This window comes from Tenrec ecaudatus, chromosome 9 (assembly GCF_050624435.1).
Source record: "Tenrec ecaudatus isolate mTenEca1 chromosome 9, mTenEca1.hap1, whole genome shotgun sequence".
NCBI lineage: Eukaryota > Metazoa > Chordata > Mammalia > Afrosoricida > Tenrecidae > Tenrec > Tenrec ecaudatus.
This window is the reverse complement of record NC_134538.1, coordinates 77076870-77104273: the sequence shown is the minus strand read 5'-3', so window position 1 is coordinate 77104273 and position 27404 is coordinate 77076870. Positions and strand designations below refer to the sequence as shown.

At 51.9% G+C, this 27404-nt stretch overlaps 1 protein-coding gene across 1 annotated transcript in view; it reads left to right on the top strand.

Moving 5' to 3' along the window:
* Nucleotides 1-1296: 1296 nt before the first annotated feature.
* The window catches only part of MINDY4 (MINDY lysine 48 deubiquitinase 4), a 154135-nt gene continuing 128027 nt past the window's right edge, over nt 1297-27404 (top strand). Inside the window, exons 1-4 of the mRNA XM_075558217.1 lie at nt 1297-1492; nt 10024-10143; nt 17571-17806; nt 25704-25950. Of these exons, the coding sequence (XP_075414332.1) occupies nt 1430-1492; nt 10024-10143; nt 17571-17806; nt 25704-25950 (666 nt within the window). The 5' untranslated portion in view covers nt 1297-1429. The remainder of the gene's footprint in view (nt 1493-10023; nt 10144-17570; nt 17807-25703; nt 25951-27404) is intronic.

The window sequence follows — 27404 nt, the reverse complement described above, 5'->3', positions numbered from 1 at the left end:
ATAGTGATCCTATGCACAACAAAAGGCCTGGGGCCATCTTACGATTGTTTCCAGCTTGAGCCCATTGTTGCAGCCACCATGCCAATTCATTCCATCCTCTTTTCCGCTGCTGCTCTACTTTAAACGCACGATGGCCTTCTCAGGAACACATCTCTCCTGACAGCATATCCAAAGTGCGTGCGTCTCGCCATCTCTGCCTCTAGTGAGCACTCAGGATGTATTTCTTCCAAGACTGATTTTTTGGTTCTTTGAGCAGTCCACGATACTTTCAACAGTCTCCTCCAGCACCACCGTTCAAGCGCACCCATTGTTCTTCAGTGTTCAGTTTTCACATGCATAGGAGGCAATAGAAAATACCATGGCTTGTGTGCAGTGGACTTTAGTCCTCAGAGTAACACCCTAGCTTTTCCATCTTCTAGAGGTCAGACGTGCAGCAGCGTGTCCTAGTGCAGCTCGATGCTCAAGGAAGCAGCTGTCAAGAGACCACTGAGCCTCGCACTGTGGAAATCTGCCGCCAGATGCCTCTTGCAAGTGTTGAAAAGCAAGGATGGTCCTTAGAGGTCAGATGGCGAGCCTTCGTCTCCTGTCCTTTGGACATGTTGTCAGGAGATACCAGTCCCTGAGAAGGACATCCTGTTTGATACATTAGGGGGGCAGAAAAAAGATGGAAGGACACAGAGGCTGCAACAATGGGGTCTGACTTGAGAGCAGTTGTGAGGTGGCGCACGATGTGGTGAGGGTCCTTCTGTTGGCATAGGGTGGCATAGAGTCGGAAGCAACTCATGGCACCTAACAACAAGCAGGGACCCGCGTCCCCCTGCCTCTGAGGGCAGTGCTGTGCGCGAGCCATTTGAGGTCCCTTCTCTGTGGGTTTCTTCCTTTGGGAACAAGCAGGTTGCGAGTTTTCCCACTTGAGGTCTGAAGAGTGGAGATTTGGACGGGAGGAGGGACGAGCAGGGCTATTTGTTCTAGGATGGGGCAGGGCAGGGCAGGGCCAGCTCTGAAGCCCAGAGCCCTCCATCTGGATCCTGGCAGCGCTGTGGCGGCCCAGATGGTGGCTTCAGCTTTTCATGGAGTTGAACGCGACTCAGGCAGCCCCCTAGGGCAGTGCAGGCCGGCGTTCCAGAGGCTGTAAATCGTGACCGCAGCAGACAGCCTCATCTTTCTCCCGCGGAGCAGCTGGTGGCTTTGACCGCCCACGGCGCCACCAGGCAAGGATCCAGGGCCCCGGCTCGCAGACGTGCTTGAAAGAACGCTCCGCCTCTTCCCTCCCGCCTTCCCGGCCGCGGGCGCCGTGGGAAGGGGAGGAGTTCTTCCAGGCGCTGATGCCGCCGTCGCCACGGCAACGCGGCCATACTGGCCCCAACGGACTGACGGGCCGGGCGCTGCAGGGCTGGGCCGCGCTGGCCTCGCGGGCAGAGCCGGCAGCATGGACAGCCTCTTCGTGGAAGAGGTGGCCGCCTCCCTGGTGCGGGAGTTCCTCAGCAGAAAGGTAACGTGTCGCCCTCCCCGAAGGGCTGGGCCCGTCCTCTGATTTTGCGGGGAGGCCACTGCGGGATCTCTTCGGGGATGGAGCCCGACGCTGGCCTGGTTCCTGCCCGCGCGATGCCCCACAAAGACGCCACTTGCCCAGGGCAGGAGCATCTACATTTCCCGGGAGCCACGTCTGTCACCGGTCACTTCCTGCCCAGAGGGCAGCGGCTGCCCGGGCCTCCAGCGGGGGAGGTGCAGCTTTCCTGGGGGCTGGGGGGCCGAGCAGGGCCCCGCCCCGCCCCCTCCTCTAATGCAGAGCCGCCGAGTCCCGCATGGCGAGCCCAGTGGCCAGGCCGCAGCAGGAGCGTCCCCCAAAGGCTGAAGAAAGTTCCACTCGGTCAAACGCTTTCGATCGACAAAAGGGGATCCCAGTTGTTGCCTTCGTTGTATTTTAAGTTCTCCTTTTGTCCGGCCCAGAAGAGGTTTTTTTTTTAAGTATTCAGAAGTTGGGGGTGGGGGTGCTTGGCTGCCATCTTCCCTTGCAGCGGAGGTGGGAACCTGGCAGAGAAGGGGCGCTGGAAGCCTTGTGCTTGGCAGCGCAGGGAGATCACTCCACGCAGCGAGATCTGGAGGGCTGGCTGTGAGCTATGTGCCAGGCAGAGACAGTTCCGTTTCTCAAGCTGCTGTATTGCGCAGTATTGGGCTAGACACTGTGTACTTCACACACACACACACACACACACACACACACCACACCACACCACACCACACCACACACCACCCACGAATCATTGGATCTTTGGGTGGAAGGAGACATGAGACAGGCTCTAAAGTCAGACATGAATGGTGGGAATGCTATTCAGGGCTGTGGTCTTCAGTGTCCTTATCGGCAAATAAGGCTTACTTACCTTCTGCGGATTCAGGGGAGCCTCGGTGGTGTAGTGGTCACTCACTGAACTGCTACGACTACCAGGTCGGCCGTTCATAACTACCAGCTACTTCCCTAAGAGTTACGGTTTGACAGGGCAGTTCTACCGTGCCCTGAAGGTCACTAGGAGTTGGTATGGACCCGATGGCAGTGAGTCTGATTCGGTGAAAACAAATTTTTTCCAGATTCATGATGAGTATTAAAGATAATCTATGGACAGCTCCTAAGACTAGTGTTTGGCACATAGTAGGTGTAGAGCGTTTTATCTGCTGCCCAGGTTTGTTTATCTGCTTCTGTTTGTTTCCATGCTTATTTATTCTTTTTTACAATACGTACGCATCCACACACATACACAGACGCGTCTAGCACAAGGCCGCATTGCAGCTGCCCGTATCTGTGGCTAATTGTCCTTTCTCACCAAGTGCTGCTGGTGTTTGGCGATCAGTACCACATGCTGGGAGGCTGACCCCTGCTAGCCTGGCTCTTTTTCTCTCTCTTATACATCACTTCATTGGGGGCTCCTATAAATATTATGACGGTCCATACATCCATTCTATCATGCAGATGTGTTCCATCGTTGGCGTCAACAATTCGTAAACATTATCTTTGCTGTCACCTCCTCTCTTTTTTTTGCCCCCCTCCCACACCCTGCCACCCCCGCGAACCCTTAACACATTAGATATTGTTATGATACATATCTTCCACCGCCCATTCTAGCGTCTCAGAGATTGCTGCTCTGCCATCGAGTGCGTGTGTAGGACCGCCCCTGTGAGTTTCCTCGACGGTAACTGTTTACGGGGGTACCAGGCCCGTCTTTCTCCCGAGGGACTGCTGGTGATTTTGAAGTACCCACTTTCTGAATCGCAGTCCATGGCATAAACACGCCGCCAGGAGGGCCCCTCTCTTCCGACGCACAGTGCCCTTGCAGAGGGGTTCCGAGATGGCACATCCGCAGCGGGGACAGACAGCCTCATCTTTGTTGCACGGAGCAGTTGTGTTGTCCACCTTGCAGTTAGCAGCAATCCAGTGCCTGATCCTCAGTGCCAGCAGGGCTCCTCGGGCGTCTTTCCTAGCTCGATTACAAATGGCATCCCGAGGCCTCCCCAGACATTCTTGGCTCCTCGGTAGCCTGGCCACAGCTTAGCATCCCAATGTCTTCTTGCACTGCGTGCCCCATTCACCACAGCCCAAGTCTGATTCCCTTTACTCGGCCTTGTCAGATAAGTGCAAGGGGTGGGGGTGGGGGGGTGTCGTTGGTTCTTATGACATAGTTAATACTATGTGTCCTGTCTCGCCCTGCCAAGCGGGCACCAGAACTGGACAGGACCTTGGGAATGGTCTGGCTCTGCTCGCCCCCCCCCCCCTTTTATCTGAGCACACTCAGACCCTGCCCGGGGAAAGGAGCTGCCCTTGACCTCTCAGGATGGAGCGGGACCTGGGGCTGCCACCAGCCTCCTGCTTTTCTGACAGCCTTTCCTCTGGGGCAGGGCTTTGCGTGGGCAGCTGGACCCCAGAGAGTGACCTTGATTTGAGGTCCCACCTGGTGCTCGATGTCATTGTCTCCAATCTTCCTCACTCGCCGCCCTGAAAGATAGCACGAGTCCTCCCACCCCCTGTGAGACGTCAGGACACTAGGAGGTGGGTAGGGTGAGATGCCCAGGCTAAGTTGGACAGCACCTGCTACTGAAAGCCCCCCACTGGATCATTTTCATAATTATGATAAAATCTACAGGAACCTTATCAGGACCTTCAAGGACCTGCTGTCTTAGCTCCCAACCACCCCCTCAGACATAATCTTCCATGACTGACTTTTCCACCCTCTGTCCTTCAGCAGCCAGGAGTAGGGTAGTGGTTATGCATTGTATTGCTCACAGTAAGGTCGGCAGTTCGAATGCACAGCCTCTCCTCGAGAGAAAGATGAGGCTTTCTACTCCCGTGAAGAGGGATGGTCTTGGGAACCCACACGGACAGTTCTGCCCTGTCCTATAGGGTCGCTAGGAGTCAGAATCAACTTGATGACAGTTGAGTTTGGGGGTTTGCCCTCCAGCCTTCTGGCAGCCTTGAACACACCAAGTATGACTCCGCTCAGGATGTCATGGTGTGCTCAAGGCCCCAAGATGGCTCGGGTAGTCTCCCTGTCCCAGGATTGCGTGGCCCCACCCTGCCTCTGCCACCTTCTTCTGGGGTCAAGCCCTGGCTTTACTAGCAGAACAGCCTCTCCACGGTCTCGCTTCCAAGTGACCCATCCGGCTACAAGCCCACTTCCTCCCCCTTAGGCACTCGGCCAAAGCAATGTGCCACTTCACCGAGTCTGTACCTGATTGTCTAAAGAGCTTTGCATAAGCCCCCCACCCCACTGTAAGGATCCCTGGTGGCTCAGTGCTTAAGGGCTCGGCTATTAACTGAAAGGTGGGATCCACTGGCCACTCCATATGAGGCAGATGTGCCAGTGGCTTCTGTAAAGGTTTCTAGCCTGGGGACCCCTAGAAGGCGGTTCAGCTCTGTGCTACAACGTTGCCGTTATAACGGGTGGGTTGTGGTGGGTTTGGGTTCTCACCTGTTACAGCCTCTCATCTGTTCTCACTGCCCCTTCATTATAATCAAGCCTCAATAATATGCTCGACTCTCATACCCTTCTCTCCCTTCATCAGACCCCCTCCACCCCCCAAACTGGTTACAGTCCAACTCAACCTCCTGGCTTGCCCCCCGACAGTGCTGCGAAGGGCTAGAGATGAACGCAGCATGTTTGATGGGCCTCCGGAAGCTCATGGCCCCTTGTCTCCCTGATGGAGTGATGGGGTGACTGTAGGGACCCCGACTCACCTGGTCACAGCATGCTCACACTCTCAAACCCTTCACTCCATCTCTTTTTCCAAGCCCCAAGTTCCCCCCACCCATTTCACAGAACAAAATAGAAGCAGTCAAGAGAAGCTTCCACAGCCTGTGTTAGCCCCGGTTGTCCAGTGAAACAAGCCCAGTGGCCTCATGTAGGGTCAGAAAGAGCTTTCTTCTACCAAGGGGCACCCTAGCCCCTACACCTCAAATCCATGGGTGTGAGTGATGCTCGCTGGAGCCCTCTTCACACTCACATAGCTGCAGGCAGCAGGGAGACCACAGGCCGGTGGGTGTAGAGATGAGCCGACACGGGGTCGGAGCGAGCATCTGGGGTCCTGTATGGGGCTGCCCCCGGTGGCAGAACCAGAATTCCACCCCCAGGAAGGCAAAGATAAGCTCCCAGTGTCTCTCTTATAAAAAGACCACAACCGCCAAAGGAGTCATCACTAGGCTACCACCTGATTGACAGGTTGAACCCCACCTCTGCTTCCACATAGGCCCCACCAAGTTGATGTAAGAGCCAATGGCCACATGCTGGATTGGCACCCTTCACTTTGCCCTGCCTCTTGTTCCTCTGAGGGAGTTACCCATTCTTCTCTAAGGGCAACCCCTTCATGGAGGGCCTTCTGTTGCTTTGTGGGTTCAAGGGCATTGCTTTGCTTTAGGGTCCAATATATTTTTTCCTTCTCCAGTGGTACTATGAGTTAAGCATTGGATTGCTAACCAGGAGGTTGGCTGTTCAAACCTACCGGCTCCTTTGTGGGAGGAAGTTGAGGCTGTCTGCTCCCGTAAAGAATTACCATCTCAGAAACCTTAGTTCTGCTCTGCCCTGTAGGGTCACCACGATTCAGCATTCATTTGATGGCTGGGATTTTAGTGGGTATCATTATCTATCAGCATTTATAAAAGCTCCCCCCAAGTCCCATTGTGATCCCGTTCCGCCTCATTCAACCACTGGTCTAGTTTTCCTCTTTCTTTTAGAGCAAAACCCATCAAAAGGACTCTGCGTAGCTCTGATTCGAATCCCTTGCTTTCTCCAGCCCACTCTAACTTGGCTTACGTCTCCAGGGTTGTCAATGACATCTTACCAGGGTCGTCAATGACATCTTACCGTTGACTCTGTTGAGCACATCCTCTTCTTCCTGGAATATTTTCCTCTGGCTTCAAGAAGCCCATCGCCTCCTGTTTTCCTGTCGCCTCTCTAATCATGCATTCTGGCTTTCTCCTCCTTTCCCAGCCCTGTGCATGCTGGACAGTGACTCCATCTGGGGACCTCTTTTCTCCATCCGTCTTCTAGGCGCCTCAACCAGACTTGGGATTTCAGCACCACCTCTCTACTGACCACGCCCGCCTTTCTGTCTCTAGCCCAGGCCTCTACCTGAGCGCTCAGATTCTTCCCATGGCCTTAGTCCACATCCCCACTTGGGCAACTAGTAAGGACCTCAGACTTAACACGCCCCCACTCCATTCCAGATCCCCTCCACCTTCTGTCGTCCTCCCCACTTCAGTCAGTGGCATTTCCCTCCTTCCAGTTGCCAAGACTAGAATTCTGGAATTCCTGGACTTTCCACCTGTGGTGCTCCTCATGTCTAGGCCACCAGCAAATCGGTTGGCTTTACTCAGAGGACCCAGAGAAGGGAGCCTCTGCCTGCCACTTCTGCTGCAACTGCCCCTGCCCAAGCCACGCCATCGCCCATGTGAACCATTCAGTGGCCTCCTCTCTGGTTCCTGGTGTCTGCTGGCCTCTTGCAATCTTTTGCCAGCCCTCCAAACCAGGGACCCTTCAAGAGATGCAGTGAGTTCACAACATTCCTCTTCACAGTCCCTCCGTCAGCTCCTGATTTTATAAGCGTCAACTAAGCCCTTCCTGGTCAGACTCTGAAGACCCATTGGGCTTCATCTCTTGCCACTTCCCCTGACAGGCCTTCCTGGCCACAAGGCCTTTGCACTTGCCATTCCTTTTTTTACACATGTTCCTCCAAGTAGCTGCATGACCTGTGTTTTCACGTCCTTGAGGTCTCTGCTTTATTATCACCCAATCAGTGCAGTTGTGCTGCTCCTTGGCAGGCTTTCAGTGGATCGTTTTTCAGGCGTAGTAGAGGGCCTGTAAAAAGAGAGGAAGACCCTGGATGGATGGATCGACACAGTGACTGCAGCAGTGGGCTGGCACAAAGCAACAATTCTGAGGACGGACGGCCCCATACCGGGCAGTGCTTTGCTCCGTAGCACAGGAGACAGAGCACCCAACCACTGCCACAGCCAACGCAACATTCCAGACCACTTTGTATAAAGCAGCAGCCCTGCTCCACACTCCTGCCCGGCCCGCTCCGCCGCCTCCCCCTGGTATTTACCCCCTGAGCTGTAGGACTCTTGTCCTGTCCTCTGTAGGATGTCAGCTCCATGTGGCCAGGGACTTGGATCGGCAGCAGCTGGTCTCGTGCCTGCCACATGGAAGGCGGTCCATTCCCTTTAGCTCCCAGATGGGAAACTAGAGACAAGAGTGAGCCAGCCATGGACGATGCTCAGTCAGCAGTTGGCTTACTTGCCTGTGTCGTGAGGCATCTTAGCAGCTGCTCCCTCTGCACAAGTCCGATTGTGGTGGTCCGATTCCCCTGCAGGCTGACAGCTCTGTGTCTACGGGCCTGGGGGTGACTCCTTTTGTATCTCCAGAGTCTAGAACAGAGCCTGGCACTTCGTGGGTCTGTAACCAATGTTTGTTGAATGGATGACAGTTACAGCTGGATTGATTGAGGACTGGCTGACCCTGAGGGTGTCTTTATCTCTACCTCCCTCCCCCAAAATAAACACACACACACACACACACACACACTCAAAGTCAAATCCAATGCCATCGAGTCAATTCCAAATCATAGCTATCCTCTATAGAGTTTCCGTGCTAGAAATCTTGATGGGAGCAGATCATTTTTTCATTCTTCTGAGGAGCATCTGGTAGCTTTGAACTGCCAACCAAGCGATGAGCAGTCCAGCGTGAAACTCACAGCTCCGCCTGGGCTCCTTGGGTGGTTTTCAAATGCTGGTGTCCACACAGCCCGGGGGTTGTCTAATGTTCCAAAACTCGGCTGATCAGCATAGTTACCTTGCAGAGAAGGACCATCGTTCTAGAACATTCAATGCCACTTTGGTGGGAACACCATGGCTAAGGCCAGATGAAATGTAGGTGTTGCTTGTGAGTGTGACCCTTTCTACCTAATGCTCTCCAGCATGCCCCCACCTTCCCTCTACATGGACACACAGACTCCTCTCCTATCTTTTTCTTAAATGGACCTGAACTCGTGCCTGGCAGCAGGTTCTGTTTGGTGCCCCCAGCAGTTTGAGCTCTGTACAGAAAGGCCGGAGGAGCAGTTGAGATCCTGTCTGGCAGGAGGGTCCAGAGCCCTCAGGAACAAGGTCAGGCTGAGCAGATGGGGAGGCAGTGGCTCCCACCCCTAGCGCCTGCTCACTTGGTGGCCAGGACGGTCCAGGGTCCAGCGAGGCTCATAGGCAGATGCTCTGGTTCTTTGGAGGGAACACGGCTTGCCCCGTCTCTGCTGCCACGGTGTGTCTCCCCTAGGCCTTGACACTTGGTCTCATGGGAGCTGGGTGTTGGATCACGGAAGCTGGCTCTCCTGGAGACTACGCAAACTTTTCTCAAGTGCTTCTCAGGGGCCAGGGGTCTGGAATCCCAGATTCACTGGTTAGGGTGGCTTGTGGCCCCCACTATTTGATGCCACTGTGGTGTCTTCAGGAACCCTGGTACCACAGTGGTTAAGACGTGTTGGGCTACTTAACCCCCAAGGCCAGCAGTTTGAAACTACCAGACACAACGGGGTAGAAAGATGAGGCTTTCTACTCCTGTAAAGAGTTACAGTCTCACAAACCCAGGGGCAGCTCTACCCTGAGGCTCTTCTTGGTGGCATGTGTGTAACTAAGCTCCGCCTCATGATTTCCCACCTTCTCAGCCATTGAGTGCTGCCTCAGCAGAAACAGGGCCATGGACATTTTCTTTCCCACCATGTGGAAGCTGGCGTCTGAACTAGGGGTCCTGGCTCTAAGGCTTTCTCCCTGCCAGCTCTGAGGGAAGGTCGTGTCTTTTCAGCTCCTACTGTCATCTTCATGTCACATGACATCCATCTCCTATCGTTGCTTGCTCAATCTGTTCTCTTGCGGCTCCAGAGTTTGATGAGACACACACACCCTATACCAATACCGCCCCATTCCCTAACAAAGAAAACCCATTCTTTCCGAAATGGGATACTATAGAATTCCCAAGGAAACAGTTTTGGGGAAAATTCCAGTATCTTTTAAAATTTTGTTATTTTCTACAAACATTTTGATGCTCTTCATAAGCTGGGGGGTGGGGGTGGGGGAGGGACACAACTTATCCAAACCATCCGTGGAGGAAAACCAGGGATTAACTGGTGCCCTTTTTTGAAGCTTCATAGGCTGTGACCCTAAACCTAGGACCGAATCCAGGCCTCCCAACCTGGCCTTATAGAAGTCACGGATCTCAACGTCACCTTCCATTCCTGTAAAATGGGCTGATAACTCCAGCCTTTGATTAGCCCAGAGTCTTTGGAAAGAATCAGAAAAAGAGTTAAGAGGAAGGTGAAGTCAAGGGTAAAGTTTATATAAAAATAAACTCAAGCCTTTTTTTTTTTTTAAATTCTCGTAAGATCCTGGTGAGGGAGGCAGGATGCGAAAGCGCACAATGAGCAGGACCTTCTTTGAAGCGAAGGTTTTGATTTAATCAAAGGCTAAGGAAAGAATCCGGTTTTTCCCCCCCGCAGGGCTTGAAGAAGACGTGTGTGATCATGGACCAGGAACGCCCACGCTCGGATCTCAGCATCAACAGCAGAAACGACCTCCGCAAGGTTTTGCACCTGGAATTTCTCTACAAGGAGAACAAGGTATGGGCGCTGGAGCCTGGTGACGTCAGAGCGCGCCTGCGCCCTGCCAGCCCCTCGGAGGCGTGCAGCGGGAGGGAGGCTGGGGACAGAAACGGACCGAGCCAAGTGCAGACAAAGCCCAGGGGGGCTCCTGTTTTCTAGCCTGAGCTGGCCCGGTGCTGCCCCTCTGGCACTGTGTGTGTGGGCGCGTGGGCACTTACTCTTCAGTGTGTGTGCGCCACTGATGGGTTCGTTTTGCTCCAGGCTGTTGACGGCCGCTCAGCGCCGCCAGCTATTCCCCTGCTCCCTCCTTCCCCCAAGAGGCTATATTTAGTGACACGGTACTTAAGAATATAGTATTCAGTTATACACAAATTTTCCATTCCCGGCCTGCGTCAGATTTTCCTCCTGCAGTTCTGACTAATGCCTTCCTCTGAAGTCTGCAGTGACATACGATGCAGACGGAAGAGGGTCTTGGTGCAGCCTGGCTGATACCTCCTGGGGGTGCTTCCCTCCTGCTCCCCATCCACCCACTCCTTTACAGGCCCCCGGGAACTCCATGCTTCCTTCATTGTACGTCCCATTTGTTATATCAAATTTGTGTGGCTGTGCAATCTGCTCCCTATGTGCCCTGGGTGCGTACAGCAGGGGGGCTGAGATATGTCCCATTTGTTCATTATTGCATCTTTGTACTTAACCAAGGGAGCCCTGGTGACATAGTGGTTTACACGTTGGGCCGCTAAACACACAGTCAGCAGTTCACATCCACCAATTGCCCAGGGGTGGGGGTGAGATGAGACTTTCTGCTCCTGTAAAGATGGACAGTCTCAGAAATCCAAAGGGACAGTTCGACTTGTCCTACAGGGTCACTATGAATTGGGATCGACTCGATGGCAGTGGATTTATAATACTTAACCAGCTTAACATAGCAAATCATCAACATGTGTTTGTGAAACATATGAATGATGAATGCGTATATGAATGAATGAAGCTATACGCCAGCTTTCGTTGCTCTTTCTTTTACAAAGATCCATCCATCCACTGCCATCGAGCCAGTTTAAAAAGATCAGAATCACTGCCATTGGATTAATTTTAGCTCATAATGGCATTCTAGGACAGAATAGAACTGCCCCTTTTGAGTTAACGAGACTAAATCTTTTTTTTTTTTAATGATTTTATTGGGGGCTCTTACAGCTCTTATCACAATCCATACATCCACCCATCATGCCCAGACTACATCTCAACAGTTGTAGACACCCTCATCTTTCCCCTGTGTAGTGACTGGCAGTTGGAACCACTGACCTTGTGGTTAGCAGCTCAGTATATGACCCACTGTATCACTTATATAGGGTTTCTGAGGCTGTGGGTCTTTATGGGAGCAGACAGCCTCATCTTTCTCTTGTAGAGCAGCTTGTGCTTTTGAACAGCCGGTCCTCTGGTTAGCAGCCCAGCACTTAGCTGGGCTTGTTACGATGGCAAATTTCTCTAATTAGAGTGGAGAATAGACTGTCCAGTGGACTCCACCCTGTGATTGGACAGAGTGTCTGAGGTGGAAAGAACCTGATGAGCTTTTCATTATTTATCACGGTGCTGTTTTAAAAGAAGCAATCCAATGAGATCCCAGACAGAAGTCCAATATGCAAAACAAAGGACAGTTTCCCTTCGTGATGAGGGGAAGATGGAAGAGTGGGTCTTATCTCCTTGGCCACTGGGTAGCCCCTTAGTTTTCAAGCTACTGGTCCAGTGGGAACTGCTCCGGAGGACGATGAGCCACAGACGAGCCTCTCTGAGACCCTACTCTCAGTTTTGGGGGAAAGGGTGGGGCTAGAATGCAGGACTTCTCCTTCCCAATCCCATCCCGATGGTGGTCATCAGAGAGATTTCAATGAGAGCCCTTTTCTCAGAGGGAATCTTGGCACATTTGGTAGGTATGGGGATTGGGCACACCTACTGAAGCCTTCCAAGACTATTTCTAAGGTGTCTGGAGAAACCTCGGGACCCTGATATGCTCTCTTCACAGGCAGGGAGGGATTTGGTCAGATTTCCCTCTGTAAAGGAAAGGGTTAGCATTTCAAGGAAACCCATGAGCCTCTCTCTACCAGCTGGCATCCTGTCAGTCAGAGCTGCCCCTGGGCAGAGCAAAGGGCAATGGTGGTGAAGTCACATCGGAGACGGAGCGAAAGCGTGACCTGCCTCCTCAGGCACATCTGTCGGTGCTCAGGGAAGCCCCTGCTGGGCTCCGTAGGGTTCTCAGTGGCTGATTTTTATTTTTGGTGTGTGTGTGGTAGGGGAGAGGGAGTAGATTGCCAGACCTTTTTTTTGAGGCACTTCTGGATGGACTTGAACCCATGACGTTTTGGTTAGCAGCCAAATGTGTTCACTGTTTGCATCACTCAGGGCCTCTTTCCGTGCTGGGCTGGGATCCTGGGGAAAGAGGGCTGCTGATGCAGCCAGCGGGTGCTCAGTACTCCTCCAGTTACTATGTCTGAGGCCAGTAAAAGAGGCACTAAAGGAGTAGAGTAGACCTGCTCCTGAGAGTTTCCGAGACTGGCCCTGTGTACAGGAGTAGAAAGCCCTGCCTTTCTCCAGTGGAGTCGTTGATGGCTTTGAACTGTCAACCTTGCAGGTGGAATCCCAATGCGTAACCTCTACACCACCAGGGCTCCAGACAGGAGAGTAGACTCTACATTATCAGCACAGAGTGAGACAATTAACCAGAAAATTCAACCACCCACCCCCTCTGGCACATAGGGATTCTTATCTAAATGCACTGTTCCCTAATTTCCCAAAAGGACCTTTGGGAAGTTCGAGCCATTTCTTATCTCCTCCTCATCATATGCTCTCCCTAAGGTATCTTAAGATGCTTAGGATATTTTCGTTAGATCTTCTTACGTGCCTTGATTATTGGATGTTCACGGTAGTTATTAAATGAATGAAACGTATAGAAAAATGTATTCATTAGTCTAGTTGAGCTCTCATGGCACTGTTGGGTGAGGGTTCCCTGCTAACAGGGAAAAGATGAGGCTGTCTGCTCCTTTCAAGACCGACCACTACATTATCCTGCATAGGGTTACCATGAGTCCGAATCAGCTCATGGCAGTAGGTTGTTGTGTTGCATGATACTTTTGATATTTATTGGCATTCATTTTGTGGGATCTTAGGAAAGCCATACAATCCAAGGTTAATATTCCCAGTAATCTGTTTTGCCATTTTATACATACTATTGATTGCAATGGTTATATAAGATTGAGGCATGAATAAGAAATACTATCTAATTTTGTTTCTTTTGCATAAGCACTTTATAACTCCGACTTGTATTTAAAATACTAGCACTGAAAACCAGTTGCCTGGTGCTGTCGGCGTGGAAAGACTCACAACTCAGACATGGGATGGATTGTGTTTGGGTTGTTAGTGCTCCGTTTTGAACGGTTGGGGTTTTAATAGAATTTTCTAGAAATAAAAAAAATCCATTTCAATAAAGAAGTAGAATAGTGTTACCCTATTGCCGCTAAGTAGTCCTGGAGACTGGAGTTTTCTACGAGGAATGTGGGAAAGCCTTCAATAACAGGTCACCTCTTGCATTCGGCTGGATTGTCCAGAGAAACAAAGCCAGTGACCCTCATCTTTAAGGAAGAGCTTTCTATCAAGAAGGCATCCCAGCCTGGACCGGCTCAAGTCTGAGGGTCCCGATGCTAGCCGAGCCCTCTGCAGAGCCACACAGACAGAGGCCGACGACGCAGCAGGGTGGAGCGGCCACAGGGAACTCACAGGCTGGTGCGTGCAGGGTGGCCTAGGTCCATGGTTGGGGAAACATGGCAAGGCCCCCCCCGGCAGCTCTCAGGGTCAGGCAGGCCTCAGGGCCACCCCTGGAGGCAGATACAGAGTCCCAGTGACGTCCCAGCCCCAGTGAGGAGGAAGGCGAGTGGCTGAGAGGGGAAGTGCCTAGTTTTTCCCTTAGGAAAAGGTCACACCCCCAGGAAGGCACGACAGGCTGTGACCTGATGGACAGGTTAGACTCCACCCCTCCACGTTCACGCAGCATCCAAACCAAAAGATCCAATTCATTGCCAACCATGCGATGCCGACTCATCAAGTTGACCTAAAAATCTAACTGCCACGCCTCTGGTTCCACACGAAGAAGTGCACATCGGAGAAAGATCTTCTGAGCGCAGCAAAGGTGGAAAAATGTTCAGCCAAAACTTCAGCTTCCTTTGGCACCAGAGATGCCACACCCAGATCAAGCCTGGTCAGTGCCACCACCACGCGAAGCCCTCAGCTGCAGCCCAGCTCGCGCTCCTCGTCGGAGAGGCCGCACTGGACAAGGACTTGGCCAATGCAGCGTGTGGAAGAGCCTGCAGCAATAACTCTCATCCGGCACAACCCCAGAGAGCTCACACCGGACAGGGGCCCTTTGGCGTGTGATGCACATCAACCACACGGCCTCAGCTGGTGTACCTTGAGCATGGAGACCACTCTGAGGCCTCTACGCTGAGTTGGGGGTTGCTGTTGCTTTTGATTTGGATTTTTTGAGTTATTGGGAAATGAATCGTCACAAGGGGAAACATCTGTTGTTATTCATAGATTAAGCACCATTAGGTCTCTTGGAAGGTAATCCAGATTGAAGAGACGAAAGATCCCCTTCAGATTTACCTTCTATGGCATGCTGTACTTTGGGGCAGGAAGCAATTGCCTGCAGACCAGGAAGACTACCTAGCAAATAAAAAAAGAGAAAAGACTAATGTTTAACTCTCTACATAGGATAAGGTGTGGCGCTAGTGTTACTTTTTCTCCTCTCTGGGATCCCCAGTCAATGCTCATGGAAGCAGCCGTCAAGAGATCAAAGGATGCAGTGCATTGGGTTAATCTGCTGCACAAGACCTCTTCAAAGTCTTGAAAAGCAAGGAGATTCCTTTGAGGACTAAGGTGGGCCTGCCTGATCCAAGTACTTTCAATCGCCTTCTATGCATGGGCATTGAACAAGGAAGCCTGAAGAAGAAATGATGTGTTTACATTATGGTGCTTGCAATGACTATTGAAAGTACCATGCACTGTCAAAAGAAAAAAAAACAACAGTCTGTCTTGGAAGAAGTACAGTCAGAATGCTGCTTGGTGGAAAGGTTAGTGAGGTTTTGTCAGGAGACATCATGCTTGGCAGCGAAAACGAGGCAGATCTTTGACATGAAGGGTTGACTCTGTGGTGGTAATAATGGGCTCAAACAATTATGAGGATGGCCCAGGACGGGGCTGTGTTTCGTTCTGCTGTGCAGAGGGTCACTCTGAGTTGGAACTGACTGCGTGGCACCTAACAACAACAACAACAACAACAACAACAACAACAACAACAACAACCTTTCCTATACATCACTGTTAAAGGGGTCTCACTCATAGTAGTGGATCTTACAGAAGTGATTAAAGTTCCATAGATTGCAATGATACCCAAATGAAATGACACCCAATTTCATTTGATCGTATTTGCATTTTCTACCTGGGACCTTTAAGAAACTGCAAACCATCAGCTGGTTTTTCTGAATATGAAAGATGGAAACAGCACAGCATTTTGATCCACTCGATAATTCTTGAGGACTCAACGAGCAAGCCCGTGGGCACAGCGATTGCCTGAAGACTGGGTTTCGTGCGCACTTTCAGTACATCAACCTTCCTCAGTCTTGTAGAGGATAACAAGACACAGATGGCAGAAGAGGAGGAGACCATGGTCTCCGGATTCATAGAGTGCATGTGGGAATTCTCGTGCCGGGCCAGTAGGTGACACCACGATCAGCGGGGAAACATTGAAGTTGTCAAGGATTTCCGTGGAGCAGGATCCGGGTCAACGCCCACGGAGGCCCCTAGTCAAGAAATCGAATGACACATTGTATTGGGCTAGTCTGCTACAAGAGATCTCTAAAAGTGTCGCAGATGTCATTTTGAAGACTAACATGTGCCTGGCCTAAGCCATGGTAATTTGAGTTGTATGTGAAAATAGGACAGTGTGTAAGGAAGATTGAAGGATGGAGGCCTCTGAGTTACAGTGTTGGAGCAGAGTATGACTGTACCGTGGACTGCCAGACGCACAGCCAGGTCCTTAGACTCGGGGATGTGGAAGCTTTGTCTCATGTGTTTCGGACATGTTTTCAGTTGGGCTGTCTACTCCCATCAAGAGTTACAGCCTCCGAAACTCACAGGGTCAGTGCTACTCCGTCCTCGGGTCACGCTGAGCCAGCATGGGCCCGAGGGCAGTGAGTTGGTCTGCTGTGTATTTGACCATAGAATCTGCCGACTTTGGTCATGACCCCTTTGCTAGTGGCCTTGGTAGACCTGGGACTCTGTATTCAAAGAGAAATTCCAAAGGTAATAGGCAGCAAGAGTTAGGAAATACTATTATTTCCAGAACCTGCTATTGAAGTGGTTTCCCCTTACTTTTTTAAAAGGCTGGTATGTAACTGGAGTTAATGATATCAGTCTCTCTATGTTCTTCATATTAAACTTCAGCATAAACCATGTGTCCTGGTCTATGGCTGTATGTTAAATGCAGAATCCACACACCAAGAGAATATCTAGAACCCAAAGGCTTATACACTTGATCTTTCTTATTTTCAGATGAAAGGATTTCTGTTTTTCTAAAGTTATTCCTGGGGCTGGGTGTGAGGGGGTGTTGGGAGGAAGACCCTCAAGCACATTTCTTTGGATATTCCTCTGTTCACATCACACCTTATTTGAACTGTTCGGTGAGTTGCTGGGCACCCACATTAGCTGCCAATTCTCTTAGGACAGGGGTGTTGCTGTCACCTCTGTGTCCCTCCCTGCCTCACACAGTGCCTGGCATGGATACTTGGCACTCCGTGAATGCTTGCTGAATGAATGTCCGAATGAGCAGGAAGTGGGTCAATGGATGCTAAGGTACTGGGTGGCTACACTTCATCTCGAGTACTCTGGGCATGTGGTCAGCAGGGACCAGTCCCTGGGGAAGGACATCCTTCTCGGCATAATGCAGGGGCAGTGAAAGAGAGGGGAGGGCCCTCAGTGAGATGGACTGACCCAGTGGGCTCAGGCACGGGAACAATCGTGAGAATGGCGCAGGGCCGGGCCAAGTTTTGCTCTGCTGTGCATGAGGTGACGATGGGTCAAACCAACTGGATGGCACCAAACAGCAACAAAGGACAGGAACCCTGGTGGCGCTGTGGGGTAGGCACTGGGCTGTGAACCTCAGTGTTCTTGGTTCAAGCCTTCTGGCTGCTCTGTGGGAGAAGGGTGAGGCTGTCTACTCCCACAGAGATCTACCCATTCAGACGCCCCTTACAGGGTTTCTGTGAGCTAGAACAGACTTGATGGCAGTGGGCTTCTTTGTATTTTTTTTTTTTTTCAGAATTGGAATCAACATTTTTCTGAGCCTTCACCAGAAGCAGCAGCATATACAATTAATGACTTTCTTCTCTTTGTCCCAATGTTAGGCAAAGGAAAATCCTCTCAAGACAAACCTCGAACTCATCACCAGGTACTTTCTGGATCACTTTGGAAATGCCGCCAACGAGTTCACCCAAGAGGCGCCCATCCCCTTGCTCTCCGTTCCGAAGAAAAACAACCGGCTGCCGGGGAGGTGTGCGGAGACCACGCTGGTCAATATCTACGACCTTTCCGATGAAGACGCGGGGTGGAGAGTGCCACTGGCTGAGACCAGCAAAGTCAGGTATCTCTCTCCCTGCCCCCTTCTCTGTGGGTCCCTTTCCGGTCTCTGCCGTAACCAAACAACAACAGTAAAACTCACGGCCAGCACCCGAGCTAGGCGGGGACCTCCCCTCACCCACAGGGAAGACTCCAAGCTTTTCCCCTAAAGGGCGAGGCAGGAAAGACTGCACCCCGCCACCCCGGCCCCTCCCAGGAGATGGACATCCAGAAAGTGGGTGAAGGGAGACATTGGTCAGTGTGAGACATGAAAAAATAATAATCGTTTATGGCATACCAAGGGTTCAGGGTGGAGGGAGGGGGAAAATGAGGAGCTGATACCAAGGACTCAAGTAGAAAGGAAATGTTTTGAGAATGATGAGGGCAACAAATGTACAAAAGTGCTTGGCACCATGGATGGATGGATGGATTGTGAGAAGAGTTGTACGAACCCCCAGTAAAATGATTTACCAAAAAAAGAAAAAAAAGAAAAAGACTTCCCCCTGCCCGCGGCGGGGACCTTGCCAGGCACAGAGACACAAGCGCCACATGTGGTGTGCTCAGTGTGGCCGAGACAGGCTCCCACGCGCGTGCTTTCCTCTCTGAGGAGCAGAAAGTGGCTGTGAACGTGAGCGTGTTGAAGGCGCCCGCACAGAGTCAGAACACCACGTGGACGCCAAGGGAGCTCTTTTTGAATAAGAAACACGTCAAATGACAACGAACACAACACACAAAAAACCCAAGGTGGCCCCGCCCAGTTCCGTCTCTCACAGGTTTCTCCGCGTCAGCGTCGTGATTGGACGCAACAGGAGTTGACTAGCCTACAGAGCTGGGGGTCCCAAGTCCAAAAGGAGTCTCCCTGGCTAAAAGCCCCAAAGGGGCCCTGAGGATGCAGCAGTGGCTACGAGTTCAGCTGCAATCTGAAAGGTCAGTAGTTCAAAACCATCAGCCGCTCGACGGAAGAAAGGACTTTCCGCTCCCTTCAACAGTTATAGTCTTGGAAGCTCACGGGGGCAGTTCTTGTCCTGCAGGGTCGCTATGAGCCTGCATCAACCCCACGACAGTGCGTGTGTGCGTGCTCAAAGCCTGGTCCTTCTGGGCGCTCAGAGGGGACAATCCTCTACCCTGCCCGTTTTAGCTCCTCTCGGCTGTGGCTCGCGAGGCCCCTTCCTGTACCATCTCCACCTTGCCTTACTTCCCTGGTGTTGCTGTCACTCACGTGCCGCAGATGGGCAGCTTTACGGAAAGGGCTCTTATTCTCTCGCCGCTTCTTACTGCCCCCGTCCCTCAGCTTGCTCAAGGCAGAGGAGGTGAGAAATCTGAATTCTACGGGGAGAGCCTTCCTCGTTCTATTAAGCTTCTGGGCGTTACCAGCAATCCCTGAGGATGTGCCCATCTCCGTTTCCTGCCCTCTTCCACCTTCGTGTGTGTGTGTGTGAGTGAGTGTGTGTGTGAGTGTGAGTGTGTGTGTGAGTGTGTGTGTGTGAGTGTGTGTGTGAGTGAGTGTGTGTGTGAGCGTGTGTGTTTGTGTGTGTGTGAGTATGTGAGTGTGTGTGTGAGTGTGTGTGTGAGTATGTGAGTGTGTGTGTGAGTGTGTGTGTGAGTGTGTGTGAGTGTGTGTGTGTGGTGTGTGTGTGTGAGTGTGTGAGTGTGTGTGTGAGTGTGTGTGTGTGTGTGTGTGTGTGAGTGTGTGTGTGAGTGTGTGTGTGGTGTGTGTGTGGTGTGTGTGTGTGTGTGTGTGTGTGGTGTGTGTGAGTGTGAGTGTGTGTGAGTGTGTGTGTGAGTGTGTGTGAGTGTGTTTGTGTGTGAGTGTGTGTGTGTGAGTGTGTGTGTGAGTGTGTGTGAGTGTGTTTGTGTGTGAGTGTGTGTGTGAGTGTGTGTGTGAGTGTGAGTGAGTGTGTGTGTGAGTGTGTGTGAGTGAGTGTGTGAGTGAGTGTGTGAGTGTGTGTGAGTGTGTGAGTGTGTGTGTGAGTGTGTGTGTGTGTGAGTGTGTGTGTGAGTGTGTGTGAGTGTGAGTGAGTGTGTGTGTGAGTGTGTGTGTGTGAGTGTGTGAGTGTGTGTGTGTGAGTGTGTGTGTGTGTGAGTGGTGTGTGTGTGTGTGAGTGTGTGTGTGTGAGTGTGTGAGTGAGTGTGTTGTGAGTGTGTGTGAGTGTGAGTGTGTGTGTGAGTGTGTGTGTGAGTGTGTGTGAGTGTGAGTGAGTGTGAGTGTGTGTGTGAGTGTGAGTGTGTGAGTGAGTGTGTGAGTGTGTGTGAGTGTGTGTGTGAGTGTGTGTGTGTGTGTGTGTGTGTGTGTGTGTGTGTGTGTGTGTGTATTCTATCTTCTTTTGGAGCTCCGACGTGATTACGTTTAGAGCCCACCCTACCCGGGTATGACCTACCTAGTGTAGGAGAGAAAGCCCTTTCTCCAAGCAGGATCATGTCTGTAGGTATCAGGGCTAAGATTTCCACACCTCTTTTGGGGGAGACAGAAACCAACCCATGCCACACCTGCTGTTTCTGTTCCCTCATCCCCTTCTTCTAATGCACAGCCTTACCCCCTTTTAAGAAGATCCCGGTGACCACATTGAGTACAGTCAGTGAGCTTGGTATTTTGAGTTTTTCTCCCGCTCAAGATTCTGAACTTCATCATGTCTTTCAGGCCTGTTTGTACCACGTAAGACCACCTGTTCACTCCCAGGTGCCAGGATTCGTTCACTCCCAGGTGCCCGTGGGGTCGTTCTTGTTTGCCCACAGGCTGTGTTGTGTGCGACAGAGCACTGAGTGTTCCCCCAGGCCGCTGGCACGGGCCACACTGTGGCGGAGCCTGTTTGAGATGCATCGTGTTTGTTTTCCATTCCCTGCTTCCCAGGGTTCAAGCGCTTGCTTTGTTTGCTGGGGTATGGCATTTGAAAGCAGGTGTATAGAATTGGACAAGGAGGCAGGGCACCCTGGAGACGGGGAGGAGGACATCTGAGCACTAATGAGGTTTGGAGCCCTCGGGGGAACATGAATGGACACTCTCACTCCAGCCGTCTTACTGCATCCAGCCCTCAGCTGTGAGTTTGTCTTCCTGCGGTGGGGTTGCCTCCCAGCTTGCCTGGACTCATTCCTTTCCTGAGATGAGCTGCGTTGGAGGGCCTGGATGTTGAACCACCCCAAGATGGGGGTTGATGAAGGCAGCTTCACAGAGGCCTGTGATGTAAAAGGCGGTGTCTGAGGGTGGTCTGGAGAAGGAGGCGGCCGCCTGGCTGGGCCACGGAAGGTTCCCGAGACAAGGAAAGCCAACAGTGCCGGTGTTGAGGCTCCCTTGTTCTACCCAGACACTCAAGTCCCAAACTTGGCGGCTATCCCTGGCTCCTCCTCTGTGATTTTTAACATCCACCCACCTCCTCCAACTGCCTGCTGTGGGTCTCCGCTGTGGGGGCCTGCATGTCGCTGTCATGCTGAAGCCATGCCCCCCGGGATTTCAAATACCAGGAAGGTCACCCAGATGAACACGCTCCTGACAGGTTGGGAGAAAGCATGGGTAATAGGTGTCTGGACATCAGCCAAGGAGAACCGTGTGGCTAACAGTAGAGCCGGTGGTCTCGTGTGGGAGACACATCCCGAGGCTGGGAGATGCCCCGCAGGAGCAGAATCATGGGGCATGCAGCTGGTGTGGAACTAGACAGGGCTTTTCCCGCCACGCCCCGTGTGCGGTCTCCCAAGGTGGAGCGGACTCGGTGGTGGCTAACAGCATCCATGTGACCCGTTCGTTCCTCGTCCTGAAGGATGCCAGACTCTGCCCTGAGCTGTCCACTCCCCTCATGCCTTCATCAGCCTGGGCTGTCGTACGCTGTTGTGGAGCGGGTGGCAGCGCCTTGCTCCCCGGAAATCTGGGTCATTGCCGGGTGTCTTCTGAGGCCCCTCAGAATGGGCTGGAATTGCCAGCCTTTTCCTGCCTGCTTCACCGCCTGCCCCACTCAGGCTCCATTGTGTTTTCCTCCCCTGTAATCTTTTCAGACTCACCTTCCTTCTGAGACAGCGAGCTTCTTGCAGCACAGGTGGCCATGGCCACGTTCCTGCTGACCCATCATAGGATCCTTCCACACCCTCCCCACCCCCCCGGCACTCCCAGAATTAAATCCAGATTCTCAGGTAACCCTTGCTGTGCGTGACCCAGCCCTCACTGCTCACCTACATGTGTTGTGCTCCCGGTCCCCAGTGATTTCTTTCAAAAAGCCTGTGGCTAACGCTCTGAGCGGCCTTCCGGAAGTGCGGCAGCATGGGGCTCAGAGATGGTGGCATGGTCCCGTGGACGGATTTTTGGGAAGCTCCCTGGAGAAGAACCCGAAACTTGCAAATCTGTCCTGGAAGAAGTACGGCCAGAGTACTCCTTAGAGGCAAGGTTGGCAAGACTTTGTCTTTCATTCGGGCACATCAGGCGACGCCAGTCCCTGGAGAAGGGCATCATGCTGGGTAAAGCAGAGGGGCAGCGGAACAGAGGAAGGCCCTCGAGGAGGAGGATGGACACGTGGCTGCAGCAATGGGCTCAGGCACAGGAGCCATCGCGAGGCTGGCGCAGGACCGGGCAGCATTTGTTCTGCTGTGCACAGGGTCTCTGTGGGTTGCAGCCAGTCTGATGGCTCCCGACAACGATGGCGTTAGTTCACCTGCCGTCCTGTGCAACCCTGCCCGCTGCCCTCACACACTTTCATCCCTCTCGCAGCGACACGCTCCGTGAAGTAACCGCGCCCACCCTGGGGACCTCACAGTGACGTTCTGTTTCCTGCCATTTGCCTGTCCTGGGTATTCCAGATAAGTGGCGCTGTACAAAATGCGGGCACTTTTGTGTCCCGCTTAGTACACTGAGTGCAATATTGCGAAAGAGCTGTGTGTCCCGGTCGTCTCAGGTAGCTTCTCCTCACCTTTTTCATGGTTGAGTAATGTTCCCCCCCACTGACAGGCACACCACATTTTATTTACCCATCCATCCTCCGGTGAGCTCCTTGGTGGTGTCCACCTTGTGGCTGTTTTGGATGACCATCGTGGCACTGATGTGGAGACCTGGGCCCCATGCATTGCTGCGGGCTGTGTAAGGATGCACCTGCTGTGGACGAGTGCATGGCCGCTCCTTACCGAGTTAGGATTATCACACAACCCAGCAGTCCCACTCCCACGTACGGACAGATGCAGGAACTGCTGGCAGGGACTCAGGCGGATCCACGTACTTGAATGTACGTGTCCTCCTTTTACAGGCTCTGTGCTGGTGCCTAGGCCCTTCTGGCTGTCCCCTGTCGCTCACTTTCTAGGTTCAGCACAGGCTGTGTCCAGGCCCAGGAGCCCAAGCGGTGTAGTGGTTCTGTGTTGGGCTGCGAACTACAATGTCAGCAGTTCAAAATCACCAGCCTCTCCCTGGACGAAAGACAGGCTTTCTACTCCTGGAAAGAGCTGCAGTCTGGGAAACCCACCGTGATGCCGGGCCCAGGGAGCAGGGCAGCAGCTGGGCACAGAGTGGTGTTGATGCCCTTTGGACCAGCGTCCAGGGGTAGAAGATGCCCTGGTCTGGGTCACATTTAAGATTCCTCTTCTCTACCTGGACTTTAGCGTTGTCTCTTTGACTCTCTTTGCTAGGCTCTCTTCACTCTTTCCAGCTCTCGCATGTTCTCACTCACACCAACACTCACACTCACTGACACACACTCACATGAAAACACTGGCACACTCACACTGACACACTCACACTGACACACACACGGACACATAGACACTCACGCTGACACACACAGACACATTCACACTGACACACTGATACACTCAAATTGACACACTGATATACACACTCACATCAACACACTCACACCACATACACACACCCATACCAACACACTTGCAGACACACACTGACACACTCACACTGACTCACACAAACTCACACTCATACAGACTGACACACACACACACACACACACACACACTTTCACACTTTATTCCCTCTCACTTTCAACCAAGCAGCCCAGGAGACATATCCATTAGCGTGCTTGGCCCCAACCTTAACGGAACAGCCAGGGAGCACCTGACTGTTTGCTGGGGTTATTATTTATTTAAAAACTTGCTTTATTTTTCAAAAGCTTTTTATTGTGAAGCGGCTGCAGACTGACAGAGCGGACCGTCAGCGATAGGTCTTTTTGTTTCAGCTCGCCCTTCTCAGTCTCCTCAGTGTCCATCACTTACCCCACCCTCCCTCTGCTTCCTGTCTCCATTCCTCCTGCTTTCCCAACCCTCCGCTTTTGGGGGAAGCTCCTCTTTAGAGCTTAAGTGGTTGACGCTTCTGATCCGGGGATGAGCTCAGTTGTAGACAGAAGGATGACTGACTAAGGGGGATCCATCCGACCAATAATATATGATTTTGAGTTTTGTTCCACCTGTTTTTTTGTTTTAATAATTCTACCCATGACCTTCTAATGCGACCCTTTTCCAGAGCCTTGGTGGCCGGGCCTCATCTAGTTCTTCGGGTCTCAGAAGAGGGTTGTGGAGACTGATGTCTGTGTGGTCTGTTAGTCCATTGGACTCACTGTTTCCTATGCCTCTCGATTCCCATCACTCTTCTTTCTTCCGGGCAGGGGGGCAAATGGTCGCACCTTAGATGGCTGCTCATGAGCCTCGAGACCCCAGTGCTGTGGTTCTTTATACCCTTTTTCCAATGGTGCCCCCCACTGTGTGTCAGTGTGTCCTACTGTGGGCTTGCATGTTGCTGGGATGCTAGAAGCTACACCTCCAGTATTCTAAATACCAGCAGGGTCGCCATGGTGGACAGAGTTCAGCAGAGCTTCCAGCCTAACAGACAATAAGAAAGTCCTAGTGATCTACTTCTGACAGTTAGCCAGTGAGAACCTGTGGATCACAACTGAACCTTGTCCCGATCAATTGATTTAGACCTATCTTTAGGAGGGATCAACTTCTCGAGAAAGCACTGGATAGGAGAGGACGTTACGTTTGGCGAAGTAGAGAGCCAGTGAGGGTGAGGGTGAGGAAGGCCCTCGGTCAGAGGTCTCGATGCTGTAGCTGCAACATGGCATCAACCACGCGTGGGCAGTGTTGGGGGTGACACAGGACTACACGACATTTCATTCTGCTATGCTTAGGTTGCTAGGAGTTATCTACCTACCTACCTACCTACCTACCTACCTACCTACCTACCTACTTACCTATCTAGCTACTACCATGCTTGTCTTGGAACTACAGGGGGCAGTTGTATTAGATCCTCTAAGGTCCCTATGAGTTAGAATGGACTCAAAAGTAGTGGTTTGGATCTCTCTCTCTCTCTTACTCTCTTTATCCACCCATCCATCCATCCATCCATCAATCATCTGTCTGTCTAATCCAGTGGTTCTCAACCTGTGGGTCTTGACCCCTTGGGGGGGTCAAATGACCCTTTCACAGGGGTCACCTGATTGATAACAGTAGCAAAATCACAGTTATGAAGTAGCAATGAAAATAATGTTATGGTTGGGGGGGGGGGGTCACCAGCACATGAGGCACTGTGTGAAAGGGTCGCGGCGTGAGGAAGGTTGAGAACCGCTGCTCTAATCCATGGTGTGAGGTCAGGCTGAGCTCTACAAACCCATGACTGTGCTGGGGGCTGCAGTTCCCCTTGATCACTTAGGTTGGAGATCTCTGAGATGCGCTTGATTTTGAGGACTTGAGGGGCCTCTCGTGGATAATTAGTGGGATGCCTTGGCCTGCTCACCAGGTTTATTTTGTAGGCTGTGGTCCCTCAGATCCCAAAGCATTTCTGCTTCCTGCCTTTCATGCTAGAGCGTGGCTGGTTAGAAATCCTCTTTTGGCCAAAGGCTCACTGAGTGCCTGTGCAGTGTTCAACCCGGCCTTATTGCTACTGATTGCTTTTGGAGAACCTCATTTAAAGAAATTACACCCCCCCCCTTTTTCTTTTTCTCTTGCAGACATGACAATCTTGATGGGGATGTACTCGGCAATTTTGTGTCCTCCAAAAGACCCCCCCACAAAAGCAAGCCCATGCAGACCATCCCAGGTGAAGGCCCCACCTTGGCTCCTGCTTGGGACAAGCTGGAAAATCTGAAGTCATCGGAGCCGTCCGTGGACTTGAAGAGGATGGGCGAGAAGACCAGGCACAAGTCCGGCCTGATTGTCCGAGGCATGATGGCTGGGCCCATGGCCAGTTCACCACAGGTGGGACTAGTGAGCTTACTCTGGTTCTGAGAGGGGAGAGTGAGAACTGGTGAGGGGGGACCAAAGATGCCACCTCGGGCGTATTTTGGGGTACCACACAAGCTAGCCTCAGAAGAGGGACCCGTGTAGGGTTCTAGGAAGAACACCTGCCTCTGTTTCCTTTCTGTCCTGGCCATAAACCCCCGACAGGACCGTGAGCAGGCCTCGTCTCTTACCCTGTCCTCAGTGTCCCCTTCTTGCCCACTGACTTGGACGGACTGAAGATGTCTGAAGGGCCTTCAGTCCCTGACGTGCTCCGGTTTTACATTGCTTTGCCAAGTGAGAACACATCGACCCCGCATTGCCTTTGCCTCGCAGGGTCGGGAACACCCAGCCAAGCCCGGAGACGATCTTGTTGCTTTTTGTCATTTTCAATACCTGGGGAGTTCGAGGAAAAAGAAGCCACCGTGCTTATCAGTTCATTTGTTTTTGTCTTTGTTCTAACCGGGAACGAAGTCCATTTGTTTACAATTATATCCCACGTATCAATTATAAAACCCCACTTCTGCCACCCAGCTAAAGCTTTTCTGGAAATGCGCCCACTTCTTCCTTGATCTTGCTTCCTGCAAGTGGTGTACAGCTGCTGCCTGGATTCCGACGCTTAGCTGACAAGTGTACCTGTTTGCTGGCTTGCCGAGCCAAGCCAGGGGGTGTCGGGTCAGCAGGGTATCAAGCAGCTTGCTGACTAAATGATTAGAAATAACAAGAATAAACCCATCCCACTGAACACAAAGAACATTTTGTTGACAGAAAAATAATGAAGATAAAAAACAGGTGAGCTGAGTAGCATTGTTTGGCCAGGTTTGCTCGTCCCTTGAAGTCTGGCTTATCGAAGCCAGCCCAAAGGTCCTGTGCGCTTTCGAAGGACCAAAGGGGATCTGGCCTCACACAGAAACGTAGTTGCAAAAGACAGGGAAGAGTCTTTTAATGGAATTTTCAGGTAATTAGGACTATTCTTTGGCACCACACCCAAACTCAGCCCGTAGTAGTTTCTGAGTATGGACATCTAAAACCACATCGATGGACTCTTGGTCCTTGTCACCTGCAATTCTTGGCCCCTTTTCCCTGCATGGGTTTGCAACATGATGCACTGGTTATTTGGAAAATACTTAACTATGCGGAACTTCCAAATGTTGACACATTGCATCGTTCCCCACTTAAAAAAATCAACAGGTGTTGCTGTCACCACCCAACTCGTCAGAAACGTTTTTCAGTACCGGAAAGAACCACAGGGCGACAGGGGCAGAGGCTCACTTTCTATAACTCCAAGTTCTAACTCAGAAGTGGGAATTTCGTTGTTGGCAGTAAACGTGTCCTGCGCCTGCCATGAGGTTAGGAGGTTCAGTTTACTTTCAAGGCAGCGATCTGCCAGCCATCTCCGTGTGAACCACCCGACTGGGGGTCGGACAGCAGAA